Source organism: Micropterus salmoides, unplaced genomic scaffold (assembly GCF_014851395.1).
Source record: "Micropterus salmoides isolate LMB-PRFRI ecotype aquatic unplaced genomic scaffold, ASM1485139v1 Ms_hic_scaffold_18, whole genome shotgun sequence".
In the NCBI taxonomy this organism is placed as follows: Eukaryota; Metazoa; Chordata; class Actinopteri; order Centrarchiformes; family Centrarchidae; genus Micropterus; species Micropterus salmoides.
The window spans coordinates 19,007,182-19,026,086 of NW_024040928.1; the positions used below are offsets into that span (position 1 = coordinate 19,007,182).

The 18,905-nt window shown below is 39.0% G+C and overlaps 1 protein-coding gene across 2 annotated transcripts in view; it reads left to right on the forward strand.

Annotated features, from left to right (window-relative positions):
- Window positions 1-18,905, forward strand: part of ppp2r5a (protein phosphatase 2, regulatory subunit B', alpha isoform) — a 44,427-nt gene that overhangs the window by 22,580 nt on the left and 2,942 nt on the right. Inside the window, exons 3-12 of one of the 2 annotated variants that reach the window (XM_038726235.1) lie at window positions 4,963-5,064; window positions 5,185-5,277; window positions 10,466-10,596; window positions 12,265-12,324; window positions 12,971-13,079; window positions 13,468-13,521; window positions 13,696-13,746; window positions 13,847-13,966; window positions 14,984-15,111; window positions 17,205-17,306. In XM_038726235.1, coding sequence (XP_038582163.1) covers window positions 4,963-5,064; window positions 5,185-5,277; window positions 10,466-10,596; window positions 12,265-12,324; window positions 12,971-13,079; window positions 13,468-13,521; window positions 13,696-13,746; window positions 13,847-13,966; window positions 14,984-15,111; window positions 17,205-17,306 — 950 coding nt within the window. The remainder of the gene's footprint in view (window positions 1-4,962; window positions 5,065-5,184; window positions 5,278-10,465; window positions 10,597-12,264; window positions 12,325-12,970; window positions 13,080-13,467; window positions 13,522-13,695; window positions 13,747-13,846; window positions 13,967-14,983; window positions 15,112-17,204; window positions 17,307-18,905) is intronic. The other variant, XM_038726236.1, reaches the window with a different exon arrangement.

Genomic DNA, 18,905 nt, shown 5'->3' on the forward strand with positions numbered 1-18,905 from the left:
AAATGAGTGGGGGAATTAATTAAGCATGTCTGATGCTTGTGTGGTGAGTTATTTAACCTGTTAGTTGTACAGACAGTGCACATCTCTGGCCTCAGACAGAATCCCGCCCGCAATTGTAAATAGCTGGAAGTTGTTATTGAATGTTGTCGCTCCTGTTAATGTTCTTTGTCTTACTTTTACTTGGGGGGGGGGGATAATATGGTTCCTGTGTGTAATGAACCCATGTATGTACAGACAACTGTCCCTTGATTACTTTCACACTGAAGAAAATTTAAAGATGTGATGAATCTCAGTCAAGTACTGAGTGTCTTTTTTTCCCTACGATTTCTAAGTAGATTTATGGACTACAGTAACTGACTTTCCGCTGTTTTTTTTGAACACCTGCATGCACCCATATTTTCATCTCATGCATCATCTTTGCTCTTACATTTCACGTCAATTCCCCCGAAATGTGAGCCTCACAGTGTGAAAACCTCGGCTGTAGGCCAAAGAATAGACAGTTTACCACCCTCGGTGAAGACGAGCTATCAACCCCACCATTTATCTTGACTTTGAGCATTTGTTCCTCAGAGCACTCCTCTGGAAAAATTGGCATCACACTGAGGCGCAATCTCTCGCCTGGCAACCCACTCTGTGAGTCATCTGATTTCTGATCAGCCAATGATGTGCATCGCACCAGGAAAGGCAAAGTAAAATGCCACAGAGAGCTCATAGAGGCAACACTGATTTATTCATCTGCCTGATTACCAGCATCTGCAGACGATATAAAGCCAATACTGTGGCCTGGAACGCTAGTCAAGGCTTACCTGAGGATGTGTGGGGTATTCTCACATCAGGTGTAAATCATTGGTTTAATTGTTGCTATAATATGTGTAGAGAAAAGAAAATGTAAACACATGTGATTGTTATATCGCAACAGACCGGCTTGTTCCATGGCCTGCACAGCTTTCAATACTCGTGTCGTATTAAACCTTGACTTAAGCCTCGGATAAGTACAGTAGACACAAGCTGGTCGCTCAGGTATGACACAACTGGACCCAACAGGTGAGCAGGGTCTTTGGAATAGGACAGGTCAGAGGCTGCTGTAGAGAAGTAAATCCTAATCTTCTTACATTAACCTATGTCCACAGTGGAGCTGAAATGATTGACTTAGATGATCAACGTGAAATTAATATGCAACAATTTTGATAATCATTTAGTTGTTGATTTGAAAGCAGAAATACCACAGATTCACTGTGTCCAGCTACTTAAATGTGAGTATTTCCTGGCAGCAAATTACAAAATCAAACAAACAATTTGAGGACATCAGCTTGGGGTTTAGAAAAGGGTGATATGCATCTTTCACTATTTTCTGACAGAGACCAAATGACTAATAGCTGAATAGAGATAATTGTCTCTTGTTTCAAAACTATGAACTACATGGTCTTCCTTATTGGCACTGAAGTATTAAGGTGTACTTACAAGTGCAGAGGCGATAAGCATAGTTAAGTTGAATGTGTAATGGCTTTCAATTGTGTATGTGGGTGTTGGTAAATGCTGATATGTGCGACTTGTGCTACAAACTAGGGCTGCAGCAAACAATGATTTTAGTACTCCAAGCTTCAGTTAACTCATGACTGTGACTTTACAACCCAATCTCATGGCCCAACCAGGAGAACAATAAACACATTTATACATTTTCAGCTGAGGTCTGGCTTACTTTGGCTAGCCTTCAACTCAATGACCAATCCCGATTTCAATGAAATGCCAAAGTTGCTTTTAATGTTACCTTGTCTGTGGTCTGTTGGCATAACACCGGGTGCTTTCTGATCAGGTGCCGTTGTGCAGATGCCAAGGCGACATAAGTTTCGTTTTACAGTGGACTGACTGTAACGTTACAGGGTCTTTTAGCTTAAAATAATCTCATACTTTGGACACTTTCTTCTTCGTCCCTCGCTATTTTCTCTCTCTTTCTCCACTTCGCAAACAGAGCCATCATAATCACGTCGTGTTCACACAGCGTAATAAATGTCCGTGCAAAACAGTGTGGTATTATATGAATTAAACAAAGCATCGGTGTCAAGAATTTACGTTGATGCTTTTTAGTAATCGAGTTAATAAATTTTATCGATGAATCATTTCAGCCCTACTACAAACAGCCAGAACCAAAGATTATTCAAAGAGTATATTACTGTGTGTGTAAAGCATGCAGGCAGTCAACAGGTTCTGTAAGTGTTTGGCTGAGGAACATTGTACAATTGTTTCCAGATGGTGTTTTCTGCAGCTCAGGAACAGCTGCACTTCACTGTCAGACTTCTCTAAACTAACAGGAAGGACACAATCAGGCAAATAACAGTGGTGAGCTGAAGGGCATCTCTGAATGCACAGCTCATTCAACCTTGAAGGGGATGGGCTACAGCAGCACAAGGCCATGCTGGCTACCATTCCTTTCAGCTCATAACAAGATCTGACATTGTCCTGTGAAAATCAAAACCAGATCATCTGAATGTCACAGTACCTAAGCATTGTTACTAACCAAGTTTTCCAGCAGGGTAATGTGTAATGTCACAAAGCCCTCATAATGTTTGGATGGTTCTAGGCTTATTATGGTGAGTTTGGGCGAGAGCTTCAACCAAAACAAGTTCTGTAAAAAATTTGCAGTATATCTGATAATATCAAGAGAGGAGATAATATCCACCTCACAGGTGTGGCATATCAAGATGCTGACCAGACAGCATGAGTATTGCACAGGTGTGCCTTAGACTGGCCACAATAAAAGGCCACTCAAAAATGTGCAGTTCCATTACACAGCACAATGCCACAGATGTCGCAAATTTTAAGGGAACGTGCAATTAGCACGCGGACTGCAGGAATGTCCACCAGAGCTGTTGCCCGTGAATTGAATGTTCATTTCTCTACCATAAGCCGTCTCCAAAGGCGTTTCAGAAAATTTTGACAGTACACACGACCAGCCTCACAACCGCAGACCACGTGTAACCACTCCAGCCCAGGACCTACACATCAAGCATCTTCACCTCCCAAGGTCGTCTGAGACCAGCCACCCGGACAGCTGCTGCAACAATCGGTTTGCATAACCAAAGAATTTTGGCCCAAACTGTCAGGAACCGTTTCAAGGAAGCTCATCTGCATGCTCGCCATCCTCATCGGGGTCTTGACCTCACTGCAACTTCGCACAGCCATTGAAGAGGAGTGGACCAACATTCCACAGGCCACAATCAACAACCTGATCAGCTCTATGCGAAGGAGATGTGTTGCACTGCGTGAGGCAAATGGTGGTCACACCAGATACTGACTGGTTTCCGGAACCCCTCAATACAGTGAAAGTGCACATTTTCGAGTGGCCTTTTACTGTGGCCAGCCTAAGGCACACATGAGGGCAACAACAAAAGTGTTTTGTTTATAATTTTGTTCAGTGTAATTCTGCAACCATGTGTGCTTTCACATAGAGATCCGGTTTTTTTCTGGAACCAGCGGCGTAGAAAAATACCGTTACTTGTAAAACAACACCGTCATGCCGGCTGAGGCTTTTCACACAGACATCGTTCAGTCTCAGAAACTACAAACGTTCCCGTCTCAGAGGCTCTGTACCTTTCATACAGCGCAGCGAGCCGGCAAATTGATGCTCACGGAAAATAACACAGACATAGCTTTGTTTTAAGGGGTCACAATTCCAAAAAGTTTGGGAACTACTTTATAACTATACTCTGTAATTTTGGCATCATTTACATTAATTATAATGTAGCCGAAAGTAACAAATTCATTCTCTGATTCATTAGCTCAGTGTCCATGCTTTGTTTTTACCATTTCCATCCATGGTATGTCTGCTGGCAAGTTTTTCTGTAGGTTTTTCCGCCTGTCAAATTTTGGGCCACTGTCAAGGTTTAAAATTCCTGTGCCACCTTCCTCTCCCATTAGTGTCATTTGGATTTTCCAGCTGCCAATAAGTAATTTGATGTTGTCTTTATCACTTCAGCATGAGATTGTGCACCCAGTCACATAATGCCAGCTTTTCCAGCTCCCTGCTGCAATGTGTGTCACTCTCAAATGTACCCTTGCTAAAAATAACAAGGTGGGATAGAGGTGGCGGTGACCTGTCTACAGTGATTGTCTTCGGTACAGAATTTTAATAGGGGGTTGTGGCAGATGCACAGTCTGTAATGGTTTTTATCCAGCCCCTCTGTGTTTTGGTCGTGCTATAAAACATCCTCAGTTAAATTAGAAAATAGTTGCTTTCCACTCCAATTAGCAAGCTGCTGGTGATGTTCATGCATGCATGCTAGTATTAGATTCCTCTTGGGTTGCACCACCAGTTCTGGAGAATTCAGAACAGTGACTTAATTTTGTGTCCAGATTGTGTGTTGAGCAAGTTGAGATGGGATTGCAGGTCACGGCTTGCTTCGCTTGTAACTGCTTGTAATCAAATTTTCCTTTCCCGCCCACATTTATTTAATCTGTGGGAACCTGTAGCAGCTGCTTATCTCACAACAAAACTGGCCTTACATTTTGTTGCCTTGCTTCAGGTACAAACTCAGTTTTAGTTGTTTGGCGCATAGGCAAATTAACTTAAACCAAATTTGTTGCTTTAGCAGTTTTTGAATAATGCTTCAAGGAGCTTATTTTATTAGACGTGTGTGTGTGTGTGTGTGTGTGTGTGTGTGTGTGTGTGTGTGTAAACCAAAGACAGTTTGGTGAAACTGACCAATGTGCTTCATCAGAATGCAATAGTCCCAGCAGTCTGTCACAGAAATTAAAATGTTTTTTTCCATTAACAGTTTTCTCTTTCTCTCTCTTTTTTTTTTTTTTTTTTTGAACAATCACATTTCAGCGCTCTACGTCTCTGCATGTTTAAGTAAAAGCTCACTTGTAGATTATCTGTGAATAGCCATGTATTTTCCTGCTGTGTCTCCTCTCACGCACTCCTGGGATGTTGACTTGTTAATAAGACTTTCCCTCCCCCTCCAGATCTGCACCAATATATTCCGGACTCTTCCACCAAGTGATAACCCTGATTTTGACCCAGAGGAGGATGAACCCACTCTAGAGGCTTCCTGGCCTCATGTTCAAGTAAGGATCCGATACTTCAGCCTATCTGTATTATCACTCCTTTAGATTACATCATTGTGTGTTGTAGTGGTTACAAGGCGCATATTTCTATTTATTTTTAAATTTTCCTTTATCTTCCAGCTGGTCTACGAGTTTCTCCTACGCTTTCTAGAGAATCCAGACTTCCAGCCCAGCATTGCAAAGCGCTACATTGATCAGAAATTTGTTCTGCAGGTAGGAAACTTGACTGATAATGATCAACAGGTTCAAAGTTAACCTACCTTATTAAACTAAGACTGTCGGTTACATTAATCTAGCTTTCTTATAATATAGGCATTTTCTTATTAGATCACATCGGGAATACACTGTCATCAGTAGTTTGTGTAACTTCCCATGCATCAATGCATACCTGAAACCTCTGGTCAGAGCACTGACAGTTAAGAAGACAGTAGGAGGACACACTGCACCGTGTCCACCAAATATTATAATACATAATGATGCATAAAGATTATTTTTGTCATTTCAGTAATTAGTCCATGTTAGAGAAGACTACTAGTTGGCTGTTGTGAGACTCCTCCAGAGCTGCAACTACAGATTATTTCCCTAATAATAGGTTGTTTTGTTCAAAAAATGTCAGCAAATTGCAAGTTTTCTTCAGTCCATAGTGATATCTTTAAATGTTTTGTTTCTATGACCAACAAGGGAAAGAAAACCAGCAAATATTCACATTTAAGAAGTGGCAGCCTTTGAGTTTTTGCCATTTTGATTGGAAAATTACTTCAATTATTAATTGATTAATCGTTGCACTTCCCATCAGCTGTTAGAGGTGGTTAGAAATTGAATACTATAACAGTAATTACCAGCACATTATGTGTTTTGGGGGTTCAGCAACCCGACAACAGTATGATTAGTTGGATGATTCATCCAGCTGTAGCTCAGCTACATCTGTTCTGGCTCAGTACCCACTTACTGCAGGAATGCTTCACTTCTTGTGTGAAGCTGCAGAGCGAAGCAGCAGCTAACAGGGCAACCACAGGGCCTGGAATGTTGGCTGGGCCACATCCGAGGTTCCTGGACCGACTTTCCATGATGCAAGTGTGTCGTGTGGGATCTTTAAATAGCTGGCTGTGGGTTTCTCTTCAGGTTGAGAGAAGAGAAGGGTCTGGAGGTGGAAGTTTGGGTGGCAATAAAGGCAAGGGAGGAAAAATGGCCCGTGGTTTGGTCTATTTCAGTTATCACAATACACACAGCATAAGATTAGGTCTTTAAGGCAGAGGTTCAGTGGTTTGCTCAAGGGCATTTTGACAGGGTGGGAACAGTTTGTTTTGTTGTTGCATCAAAAAGATGAGGTACTGTGGCATCTATAAGCAACAAAGAGGGAATCCTTGTTAGGGCAATCTGGGTGAACCATACTTTTTTTTTTTTTTAGATTTTGTGTCAATGCATTTTAGGTAGTTATGTTTTTGAGGTTCTGAGACAAACCCTGGAGTGACCTTGCTCATTATTATTTGATATTTGTACATGTGTACTTGTTAAAGTGCTTCTGTTTGTCTATTTCAAGCATTATTTAAAGATATATATCTATTTTAAGTAACAAGAAGTACACAAGTAAGCTTACTGTTGGCATGTAGAGGGGACACACCTGGCAGAATTATCTCCAGGATGCAGTGAAGAGGTCAATGAGACTTGTCCTACAAGATTATAGAAATAAGTAGTAGAAACTGTAGAAACATATGATAGTCCACTGGTTTTCCACCCTGCTCCCCATTTAATAGTATATTTTGGTCCTTGAAGACAGAGCTTTAAAACTAGCGCAGCTCTGGTGCTACTGCATCAACTAGTGCAGAGCAGAGCCACTACAGAAAACTGCCTTCGACATGAGAAAACGACCTTATGTGGAGCTCAGAGCAGAACATGTGATCATACACATGGTCAGGGTGTATTTTAGGCTTTTTATGTCCGAGATCACTGGTAAAATGTCAGAGTGGAGTCTGTGTGTTTTTGGCATGAGGGATCTGGGTTTTTTGGGGTTATTTTGTTACATATCAAAATTTTGAGTTTTTAAAAAAAGGATATTATAATAATAATAATTATAATAATACATTTTATTTGTAATGCACTTTACATTTGAAACAAATCTCAAAGTGCTAGAGTTAAGATCATAATGATAGTTTGATGCCTTTCAATCCACACCTGATTCCGAAATAATTTCATTAGTCTCAGTTTAATGTTTCGGTGCACAGTAACAGAAATGCTTCTGGATTTTATGCTCATATTTATCCCTTTATGTTTATACGCTTGTTGCTCTGTCTTAAGCTTGTCTAAGAGAATTGCTAATAGAATTATTTTTTTTTTTTTTGATGAGATAGACATGAGTGAATACGAATTCCAAGAATGTGTTTTGTCAACAATGGAGGAGAACTGTGCTGTCCTTGATATTTATTTGTTCTTGATGTTTCCTGAATACTTCAATGGACCTTCTGGCAACAAATTGCCTTCATGATCGTGCCTTGTGTCTAACTACAGATAGACTGAACATGTAGCGTAGTAATAAAAATTTTTTTGTACTCAGGGTATATATCATACAGAGGCTCTGGGTTATTCAGGGTTATGTGCTGGTCAGGCTCCTGAGAAAACTCAAATCCTAGAGGGACATGTTGTGATGGAGTATTGACTTTCCCTCAGGCGCACACCCCTATGTCTGAATTATGTTCTGGCAGCTTTCTTACATAATAAAGACAGTGGCTGTGTCCGAAATCACCACTCATTCACTACTCCCTATGTAGGGAGTTGTATGTAGAGGACTATATTGTGAGCTCACCCGCATAATTAAAACAACACTTTCGGACACCACTTCCGTCATTATTTTGTCGCTGTTAATTGCGTCATTGCCGTCAGACAAACCAGTAGGTGGACTGTTTTTTCTGTCGGCACAATGCATGATGGTATGTAGGGCTTGTTAGTGACCATTGGTTGTACGCTACTTTTCAAAATGCATTCTGGGATACATTGAGTGGACTATATAGGGTATAATAATTATCACTATACATTTGGACAGCCCTACAAAATGGCAAGCTCAACAAATACGATATATATACACCGCTACTGAGCCCACCCAGCGAGAGAGAGAGAGAGAGAGAGAGAGCTCAACAGTCAGGGGAGCGGGTGTGTCACAGTTCAGTCTCTCAGATCCGTGACACAAGACCATGGACTTTTGTGTTGCGATTTCGGTCTTGGTTTCAGAACCGTTACAGCCCTAATTAAATAATTTTAATCCAAATCAAGGGTATAGAGGATATTCTGTACAGATTGTAAATCCCTTTGATAAAAATTTGTAAATTGTGATTTTGGGCTTTTTAAATATATCTTAACTAGTACCAACATCATTCCAGTGATATGAGAAGAATGGATGAAAATACAACTATAGTGTTAAAAAATATTTATTTTTTTGAAATTTTTATTATTATTTAGGATCCCCTTTAATTGTTACTGCAGTAACTTCCTGGGGGCCAAAGACAGACAAGACATTCAAACATCGCATTATAAACAGTTAATAATAATGATATATCGGCCAATATTCATTTTCTTGACACATCCCATAACAAAGACATTTTTGATAAGGTTCCCTTAAGTTTTTTTTTGTACCATTGCAACCTAGAAATGTGGCTAGGACATTTTACAGGTGAAAAATAAACTTGTCACTGCTCTCTGGTTGGCAAACTACACAGGGGTGACACTGTTTCAAATCATATCGTTTGCATGTCTGTACTCCAAATACTTAATAATTAATCGGCTGACATACACCAATACTGATATATATCTGCAGTAAGCTACAGTAATAGTGGTTTGGCTTTAGATACAAGTAACCTATGGAAGGAGATAGTAGGTGAACGGGAATTGGCAACATTTGAAACGTGGGGACTGTGATGCCCTTGAGCAAACCTCCATTTGCTACGTAACCGCAGTTCAGTTGCAACACAGACTGGTTCCACCATTGAACTCCCAGGGTTTAATATTTGTGGCTGAATGAATTTTGAATCAGTGCAGTACAGGAGAACAATGTGTCCATGATGAACCATTTCCTGGAAATAAGTAGGTTTAAAAATAGACACCTGTCACTGAGTTGCTGATGGCAGACTAGTAGAAGATAAAAACCATGCTGAAGCTGAGCTGAGCCTGAAAACATTCCTTTTCAACTCGGTGCCGTTGGCTTGGCGGCCCTCAACAATATTGTAATAATGAATCATCATATATTGCTGGAAATAGCTGTTAAATGTCAGAGATTTGACATCTGTTTACAATACGGAGCATTCAGGCACACGTACTGTATATTTGTTATATAAGATGTTGGTAGCTGGTAAGATATGACTTAGCTATTTATATTATTTGCCCAAATTATTGCCTTACAGCGAGCACAATACGTTTGTTAGGCTTAGTAGAAAAGGCCTCCCTAGTTTGCTTGTAAGCCTACAGGGGGCGACATATACTAATTTCACAACAACTAATCACAACCCAACTGCAGTATTTCAGTATCAATATCAGAGAAACCTGCAGTGTTTTAGAAGGAAGGCTTATTAAGCCTCAAGGAAAATGGTCAAACATCACATTGCAAGGGCCACATATTGAATGAGTTGTCTCGTAATGCATGATGGTAAAAAAAATTTAAAATGAATACAAAGATAGATTTTGTCTTAATGTTCATTCTCTTCACTTTAGTGGCAAAAATTAATCACAATATAGGTACAGTGTGCGAGTCTAGGTCTGTACCAATTAGTTTGAAGCTTCATTCATAATGCAACATTTGACACAACATTGAAATGCCGTGCAGCCTTTATTTTGGTTTTGCATGTCTATTTATTCTGTAACACAGTATTTCTGTGGTATAGCAGATAATGTTTAGACTACACAAATGTTATTTAATATTGATAATATTTATAGAATAATATGGTGGTTGCACAGGATTATTTCTAACAGTACCATAAACCTAAATGAATATAACCACCATAACAAAAAAATTTCGGCTCTGGTAGTTTGTGACATTGTTACCTAGGTTATAGCCCCCGTCGTTTGCGTGACGAGTGAGTGTCGGTTGCGTCAAACTTCTGCACTAGACTGTTGTGATGTTGCTGCTGCCTATTTCTACTTAAATTGATAAAAGTCAATAAAGTCATAGTCAATGAAGAAAGTTATTTTAATCAAAAAAGACATGACTCATTAAATCCAATGAATCACTTCATTCAAATTGAGGATTTTGTTTTGGAAGCTTCATTGAAAACCTCAATAGAAACTAAATAAAATGAAACTGACATTCGGGACAGCCCTAATGGAGACATCATAAAAATAGTATTGTATCTTTAAAATGAATCAGGACTGAAAACTGAGGCAAGAGTGTGTTTGTCTTGTTCTCTGTCTGTCCTGTCAGCTGCTGGAGCTGTTCGACAGTGAGGACCCGAGGGAGAGGGACTTCCTCAAGACCATCCTGCATCGGATTTATGGAAAGTTTCTGGGGTTGCGGGCCTTCATCAGGAAGCAGATCAACAACATTTTCTTGCGGTGAGTGAAAGGTTCAAAAGGCAGCCTAAGAACAGAAACAGGAAAACATGCATCATGTCCTATCACGTAGTCGGTGTTTCTTTTTCTTTTGTTTTATTTCTTTAACCAGGAAAAAGTTTCATTGTGAGTGAAATGTCCAGAGAGACTTGGCCAAGTAAGGCAGCATCAAGACATTGTTACAGCAATAAGTTGCACAAACACAGGCAAAACAGGCTGATACAGTTTTCAAAAGCGCATGTATGTAATGTTCATTACATACAATATTTGTAATCTTGATGGGCCTGCTGCTTTCAGTAAAGCCAATGCAACCGTTCTAATGATAGTAACAATCTTTAGATCCCAACACCTGTTTCCTTTTATTTATTTTTACATGTCATCAGCATGTAGTATTTTTGACCTGTTGGAACAGTGCTTTGGAGCAATTGCCTCCATATCTGAGAATAAAATACTTTAAGGAAGGAACCAAGAGTCCTATATGGCGTTTGCACCACCGGAACTTTAGTACAACCAGTACAATAGTTCCAGGTGCCAAAAAGTTGTTTTTGCAGGGGTTGTAGTAGGGCTGGCCAATAAAAAAAATAACAATAATTATCGCAATATAATTTTTTTCATAAACAATAAAACAGATGTTCAATAAATGTTTAATTTTGTTCACTTGAATCATACACAAATTAGGACTTTTTTATTAAGATGTTTATTTTGTAGAGGAAAAAGGACTGAAAAAAGATGCTTCAACTTGTATACCGCTTCATTCTTAAAAACAGGGAACTACTGGGTGCCACTTAATACTGAAACTCATTATTTGTCCTAATATTAACTTTATTTAAAAAGTTATGATGTTGCCTTTATGACTAGTACAAAAAGAAGAGAGAGGGATAAACAGAGTGTGTGTGTGTGTGCGCCTTTACATTGAGACATTCAAGGCATGGCTTATCTGATTCCCCTAAACATACGAAAAATATGTTCCATTAACTCTGTTAACAGTAATGTCCAGTGTGGAGTTTATGGTCTTGGTTTTCAGTAAAGAGGAAAAATGTTTGGACGGAGGCATCAAATATTCTCAGCTGCAATGTGTCGATTCTTTTACGGCTCCTGTTGCTGCGGGACAGCGGGCTTTAGATGATTGAAACAGGGGGACACTTGATGTCGTTTCCAACAGGCAAGGTGGCAAAACGGGTGCACGTACTTTGACCATCTGTCACTGAGAATAAAAATAGTGCCACAGTTGTCAGGCTCTGTCTGTACATACCATGGGTGCACAGCTACAAGGAAGTGGGTTACCAAACAGAAGAGATGAATGATGTATGGATCATCAAGTTATATATACGAGGAGTCAATTTAACGTCTCCAGCTATATTTCAGTCTTTTGACCAAAGATATAAGATAAGATTTCTGTAGGCTCTACTTATCTGCAGAAAGCCCGATATTCATATAAAACTTTATATAAAGAATATTAAATCCTAGCTTTATGGTCTGACTCTGCATGATAATGATCATGGGACACCATTGAAATTTTAATTATAAACTCCTAAATCAGTGTGATGATATTTAAAAAGAACACAGTATTGGGAGCTGTGAATCAATTTGATGCCGTGTTTTTAGAGTTGTGATGTGTTTTTGGGTTCATGTGTTTCATAATGATAATAAGAATTTCTGCTGCTGTTGCAGGTTCATCTATGAAACTGAGCACTTCAATGGAGTTGCTGAGTTACTAGAAATCCTAGGAAGGTGAGTAATAACGTTTGGTCATGTGACATCATGTGGACATTGTGCAGAACAACCACCATAACATCCTTTTGACTTTAAATACTGTGTGTGTAAACAAAGCTTAGAGATTTCTTGATAAAAAGTTCAGTTGATGGGAAACACAGTAGGGTGTAAAATACTGAATGCACTTTCAGCCATTGGCTTCGGGTACTTGCTGCCCTTTATTCCAATTATTTGTTTTGACATTAGGTAACACTGACAACATCACTCTCAAGGAAAGATGGAAAGAATAACAAAAAAATATATATATATATATATAATATAATATAATCCTCAGTATCATAGAAACCTGGTCTTTATTCCCTCATAGCTTTACTGCACACAGTCCAGGTTTTAAACCGGCTTGTGGAGAATGTGTGTGTCCAATCACGTGGAGGACTTGTGCTCTCTTGCAGTCCGAAACTAAAAGGCTCCTCAGGCTCCTTCTCTTCTGTCATTTTGATGCTACCATTGCAATGAATTCTCTCTATATTTCTTTTCTGCTTCAGGAACCAAATATATACACACCCATGCCCTGATCTGATCTTGTAGTATTCAGTCTGTGCTGCTCTTTTGTCTTTCTGTACAGGAATCTATCAACAATGTTCTGTTGTTTTTCTCTTCACAGTATCATCAATGGGTTTGCGTTGCCTCTGAAGGCAGAACACAAACAGTTCCTTATGAAGGTGCTCATCCCGTTACACACCGCTAAAGCATTGTCCCTCTTTCATGCACAGGTAGGATAAACTGTCTTTGCTGTTAATTCTGTTATTTTGTTATAACTTGCATGTATAACTGAGCAAAAAATATTTGAAGTAGTGTATAGCTAAACTATACAGCTTATGTTGAGGATTGTCTTCGTTATGTAATCTCTGTACTATAGCATCTCCTGGTGGTGTCGAAGTGGAAATGCTCTGGTTCAGTGGTTATTGGTGTGTTTCAGTGTATCTTCAAACTTCAAGTGGGAAAAGAATAAATTTATAATGATAATCACACTGATCATAGCAAATCAGCGCAAATACACATTAAACAAGAGATGCCTTTTCAGATGAGGTTCTGCATAACGCATCCTTTGTCTGATGCAGTTTTTGGGGACATTTACTGTTTGTCTTTTGTGTCCCTCAGCTGGCCTACTGTGTGGTTCAGTTCCTGGAGAAGGATCCTACACTCACTGAACCGGTACTTTTTTTTTAACTTTCCACCCACTCAAAGCACAAGTACTAAAATAGTCTACATTGCACACTGAGACATTTCTAGTGAGTGCTAGCAACCACCCACTCAAACTGACTGTTGAAGTCTTTTCTTTTTTTTGACATTAGAGATAAATTCTCAAGAATTCTGTTTTCCTTGCAGGTGATCCGTGGGCTGCTGAAGTTTTGGCCTAAAACCTGCAGCCAGAAAGAGGTAATTCTGCATGTCTATATGTCAGTACACGTTGACACTTATCACAGTCGTCAGACAGATCTTAATGTTGCTTCATGTTGTGCACCTCCCGTCTAATTAGGTGATGTTCCTGGGTGAAATAGAGGAGATTCTGGATGTCATTGAGCCAACGCAATTCAAGAAAATCCAGGAGCCACTGTTCAAGCAGATCTCTAAATGTGTTGCCAATCCACACTTTCAGGTACGCTTATGACACAAACCTACAGAAACATACAGACAACTTTTGCCCATAGCTTTCTTTAGACATGAATATCATTGATGCTTCGTGAAGTCGTTAAAGTTATGGTGTTTTGTTATTCACTTTACTCAAAGTCCTTATTCAGCATTCATAAGCGCTATATAGGCATTTAATAAATGGTTTATAACGCACAACAATGTAGTTGCAAGTACATGAAACTGTGTTTCTTAATGCATTTGTCCACAACTCCTCTTGTGGACATCCATAAGTTGTGGGCTGGTTGAGAACAGATATAATTGATAATATAGTAAAACAGAGGTGTAATAATGACAAATATGTCTTCACAGAAGACTGGTTGACAAATACGGTATTTTCAAAAACACATAAAAATGTCTTTAGATGAGTGTACAACTACAACATTTAACAAGTGTACTATGTTAAATCGTATACTTCGTATACTGCTTATAAATGCTAAATAGTGTTCCCTATATGTCTGTTAGGTAAATGTTCATTATTATTCAGACAGGACATTTATAGAAAGAGCCACTTTCTTTCTTTTTTGTCACAACCTGTTTCAGAGATTGATTTTAGAATATTTTTCTGTAGAACCCTTAATAATACTCGTCAATCATCAGTGTATCATAATACAATACACGTCAGCAGAGCCACAAAATGCAGTCTCCAAAACGACCATAAAGTTAAATCAACACCTCTCTAAAAACTGAGCATTATAACCTTCATGAAGTCAGAATTTATTACAGGGGCTAGGGGTACCTAAAACTGACAACTGAATATATTTTCTTAATGCAAAGGATTTTCAGACGTGACATGTGGCATGTGAAATTGCCATCACATTTATGCAGCAAAGTGCATCTCTGAAAGGGGCTTTTTGTTCTCTTTCATCTGAATCTTTTCATGATTGAAGTTAATTCGGCGGAAAATCAAAGGCAGCCCCACTCAGTCAGCCTCATGATGGGATTATTCTTTTTGACTGCGGTCTTTCTGTCTCTGTCCTCACAGGTAGCAGAGCGAGCGCTGTACTTTTGGAATAACGAGTACATTCTCAGCCTCATCGAGGAGAACATTGACAAGGTTCTTCCAATCATGTTCGGTAGCCTGTACAGAATCTCCAAAGAGCACTGGAATCCGTAAGTAAATCAGTCTGGAGAAGGCCCTCACAGCCAAGCTGTCTAACTAAACAATCCTTCCCACACAGTAACACGTGCTAAGCTAAATTACCATGGGAACTCAAGAGTTATTCAGATCCTCTGCTTTATAAAGAAAACCTGTCGTGTTATTAATCAGAGCTAAAAGGAGCTCTTAATGATTAATGCTTTCAACCACATTTGTGAATCATCAGCTGACCTGTTGAGCTTGGATTCTATATATGGTTCACAAACATCCATGCACAGAAAATCTGCTGTGTTTGTATGAAGCTGCCGTCATGGGCTGCTGTTCATATTGTGTTTACACGTACACAGTACAGACAGACAAACAGGCGCCACCACGATAACACAATGTCTCACACGTTGTTACCATTGTGCCCGGACATAAACGTAATATAGATCTCTACATACTTACAATTCATATTAATGTATCATTTGATAAGTGCTGCATGTTGACATAAAGTAATTAGCTTTTGGCAGTTTATTTAATGACAATGTTTGCATAGCTACAGAATGATTTTGTTTTTTAAACACACTTTCACAGGAAGTTATCAAGGCACAAGCAGGACCTTGAGATGAATGAAGAAAACAAGAATAAAAACCATAATAATGATAAATCATTAGACTCAACAGAGTAAAGCAGAGAAGAAAAATATACGCAGCACATCTTTAATTACAGATCTTCCAGTTCCTTCTAAAGTGTCAGCTACTCTGCATGAAGTTAGTAAAGATCTAAATCATTGTTCTCCAGAAAAAGTGTAACATTTTCCAACAAATGTATCAAACTTATATTTCATGAAATAACCTAATACAGTAGAATAGTTGCAGTATGTTTAATATATTGGTTATTACATGACTTTTGTTACTTCTCAGCTCGTGTAAGGGAAAGAAACATAGACATAAACCAGTTGTTCTCAGTAAAAGGAAGTTGTTTATTTTTCAGGAGAGAGTTTCAACAAAATCTACAGATGTAAAATGGGCTAGTGGGTGCTGCGTAAACAAATGAAAACTATAACCAAAAGAGATCCCTCCTAAACGAGGGATTAACTACAGGGCAACAAGAATAGAAGTCAAAATAAGACCTTTCTGTCTAAATAAGAACAAAACCAAACACAGGGAGCGCAGCACCCCTGAACCTAATGAATCTTAACATGAACACACTACGTGAGTTAGAGCAGTGTCAGTATTGAAACTAATCCCTTGCCCAAAATTCTCTAGATGAACCATATACAAAACAAGCCACTAGTTCTCTACTGAGACCACACACACTTGAGTTTTCCGAATTGAGCAGAAGCTAAAAGAAAAAACACACTCGCTTACTGATACACAACAGGTGGCACCGAGGCAAACTTCGCCATGGGAGTGAGAAACTGCCCTGAGCTGCAGGAGGACAGGCTTTTTGAAGCAGAGGTGGGCCCGATCGCAACCCCTGGATTGGTGGTTGTAGCTGGATGCCGTTCAAATGTTTCAGATTTTTGTACGCTGGTTTTATTAATAGAGAAGTTTACGTTATGTGTGGTCGTAGTAATCATATTTCAATAGTTAATTCACTTAAATTACAAATAAAATTTTAAAAATCCCACCTAACCGTGGCAGTATATCTAGTCTATATATAGTATATCTTTAATAAGCCCAGGTTTTGAGATGTGCATGAATGTCGTCTTAACGCTGGATAGCCCACAGAACGCTCTGTTAATAGTATTTATTGGAATATTTCCAATATCCCTCATGAAAACTGCTGACCGTTTTTTAAATTTAAGGATTTTTTACTGAGGGATAATTTAGGTTTAATTACATTACATTTATCGTTTAGGAGACGCTTTTATCCAAAGCAACTTACAATTGCTGTATATGTCAGGTCACACTGGAGCAACTAGGGGTTAAGTGTCTTGCTCAGGGACACATTGGTGGATGTGTCACAGTGGGGAATTGAACCCAGGTCTCTCACACCAAAGGCATGTGTCCTCTGCTCCATTGCCACCCCGTTCTTCCACTAAATGAACACTGCAGCTCGAGTGTTGTGCGTTATGTTTCCCAGTTGTGTTACTGATGCCAGTGTCTCTGCTGTGTTGCAGGACAATCGTCGCTCTGGTCTACAATGTGCTGAAGACGTTGATGGAGATGAACTGCACGCTGTTTGACGAGTTGACTTCCTCCTATAAAGCAGACAGGCAGCGGTGAGTAAAGGACACTTCCAGAATATGAAACATAGACCGTAAAATAAGACCTGAACACTCTCACTGGGCCAATTTCAGTAACTGTCCCTGATGTTACAAAAAACAGTTTGTCACGTACACTCAAAGAAACAAACAAAAAATATTAACTTGTCCCAAGAGAGAATAAATCAATGCACCATCTCTCAATCCTGCTCCTCAGGACACAAAACTGTGTTTTTGTTTTTTTTAACCAGCCAGTGGTTTAATAGATAGAAGAGGTTTTATATATATTACTTTAAATATATTATATAAACAGGTGCGTGCCTTTCTAAATCATGTGCAATAATTTGAATTTGCTACCAAAGTGGACTCCAATCAAGTTTGAGATATATCTCAAGGATAATCAGCACCTCAGCTCCATTTGGAGTGCCATCACAGAGAGTTTTAAACCCTGGATATGTAAATGTAGATTTCGTTGTCTTTCTTTTATCATTCTAGGTAATTATGTATGAATTAATTGGCAAAAAAATATATTTTCATCATTTTAAGTTAAACCGATAACCCAATATGTGTAACAAGTGGAGGGGGTCTGAATACAAATAAGCTACTGTAGATTTGGGTGAAAAGGTTCTTTTGACCAATCAGACACAGAAATAAATCGCCACCAAGCATCCAATGGGACCTGGCTTTCCAAGCTACAAGATTTTAATCTGTTTTATTGTCTTTTTAAATGTGTTTCTCTCTTTTAAATACAATCTGTGTCCTGAACACCAAGAACTGAATGCTCTGGTGGTATTTAGTACAAGGTGACCGGTAAAGCCAGGTTCATGGTCCTCCCAAAGGATGTTTCCAGCTTTCGTTTTGGTTTTGTAAAAGGTTTACGCACTGCTTGCATCGTACACTTTACCCTGTACCACATTTTGAATGTAGGCTCTGCATATAAATAATTTCATGTTTAAAGAAATGATCACTGTGGTAACTGTGGTGAAGGACAAAAGGTCGTATACTTTATTATCTGTGAAAATGTTCAAACATTCTCCCCGGGTGTGTTTTCTACTCTGACGCTCTACTTGTGAGATAACATTTGTGGGTCATGCCATGGCTTTACGGCCCCGAGGTTGAGAACTGCAGTTTGAAGGAGGAAATCCTAGCTAAGGTTGATCAGTTGCTTCTAGTTGATGGTGCCTCGCAGTTTGGTTATGAGTACAGACTCCTTGGTTTTTCATTTGGCCGTCTGAGGTTAGAAATCTGTTTTATGGGTTTACAGAAGTCTGGTATACATGATACGTTATTATCACAGCAGGAGAAAATATTAGTGTTCACAGAAATAAAATTGAGTTGAAATTGAGTCTATTTATAACCCAATTGGCTACAGAATGTTTTATTAATGATTATTATCATATTGCTGCTCTTTTCCACCATTTTAATCAGCGGTGTATCAGTTCTGACTGTGGGCCCCTTTTTGAAAATCTCTTCGGAGAGATGTGTAGTCTGCTCTTACTTCGGAGTTGCCTGTTTGTAGAAGATACTGCACCCTTAATTAGGACAGAATTGCTGGCATTTACCGATTATATTTTTGTTTCTGCTTGTTATCTTTTTACCAAAAAAATAAGTATTAAA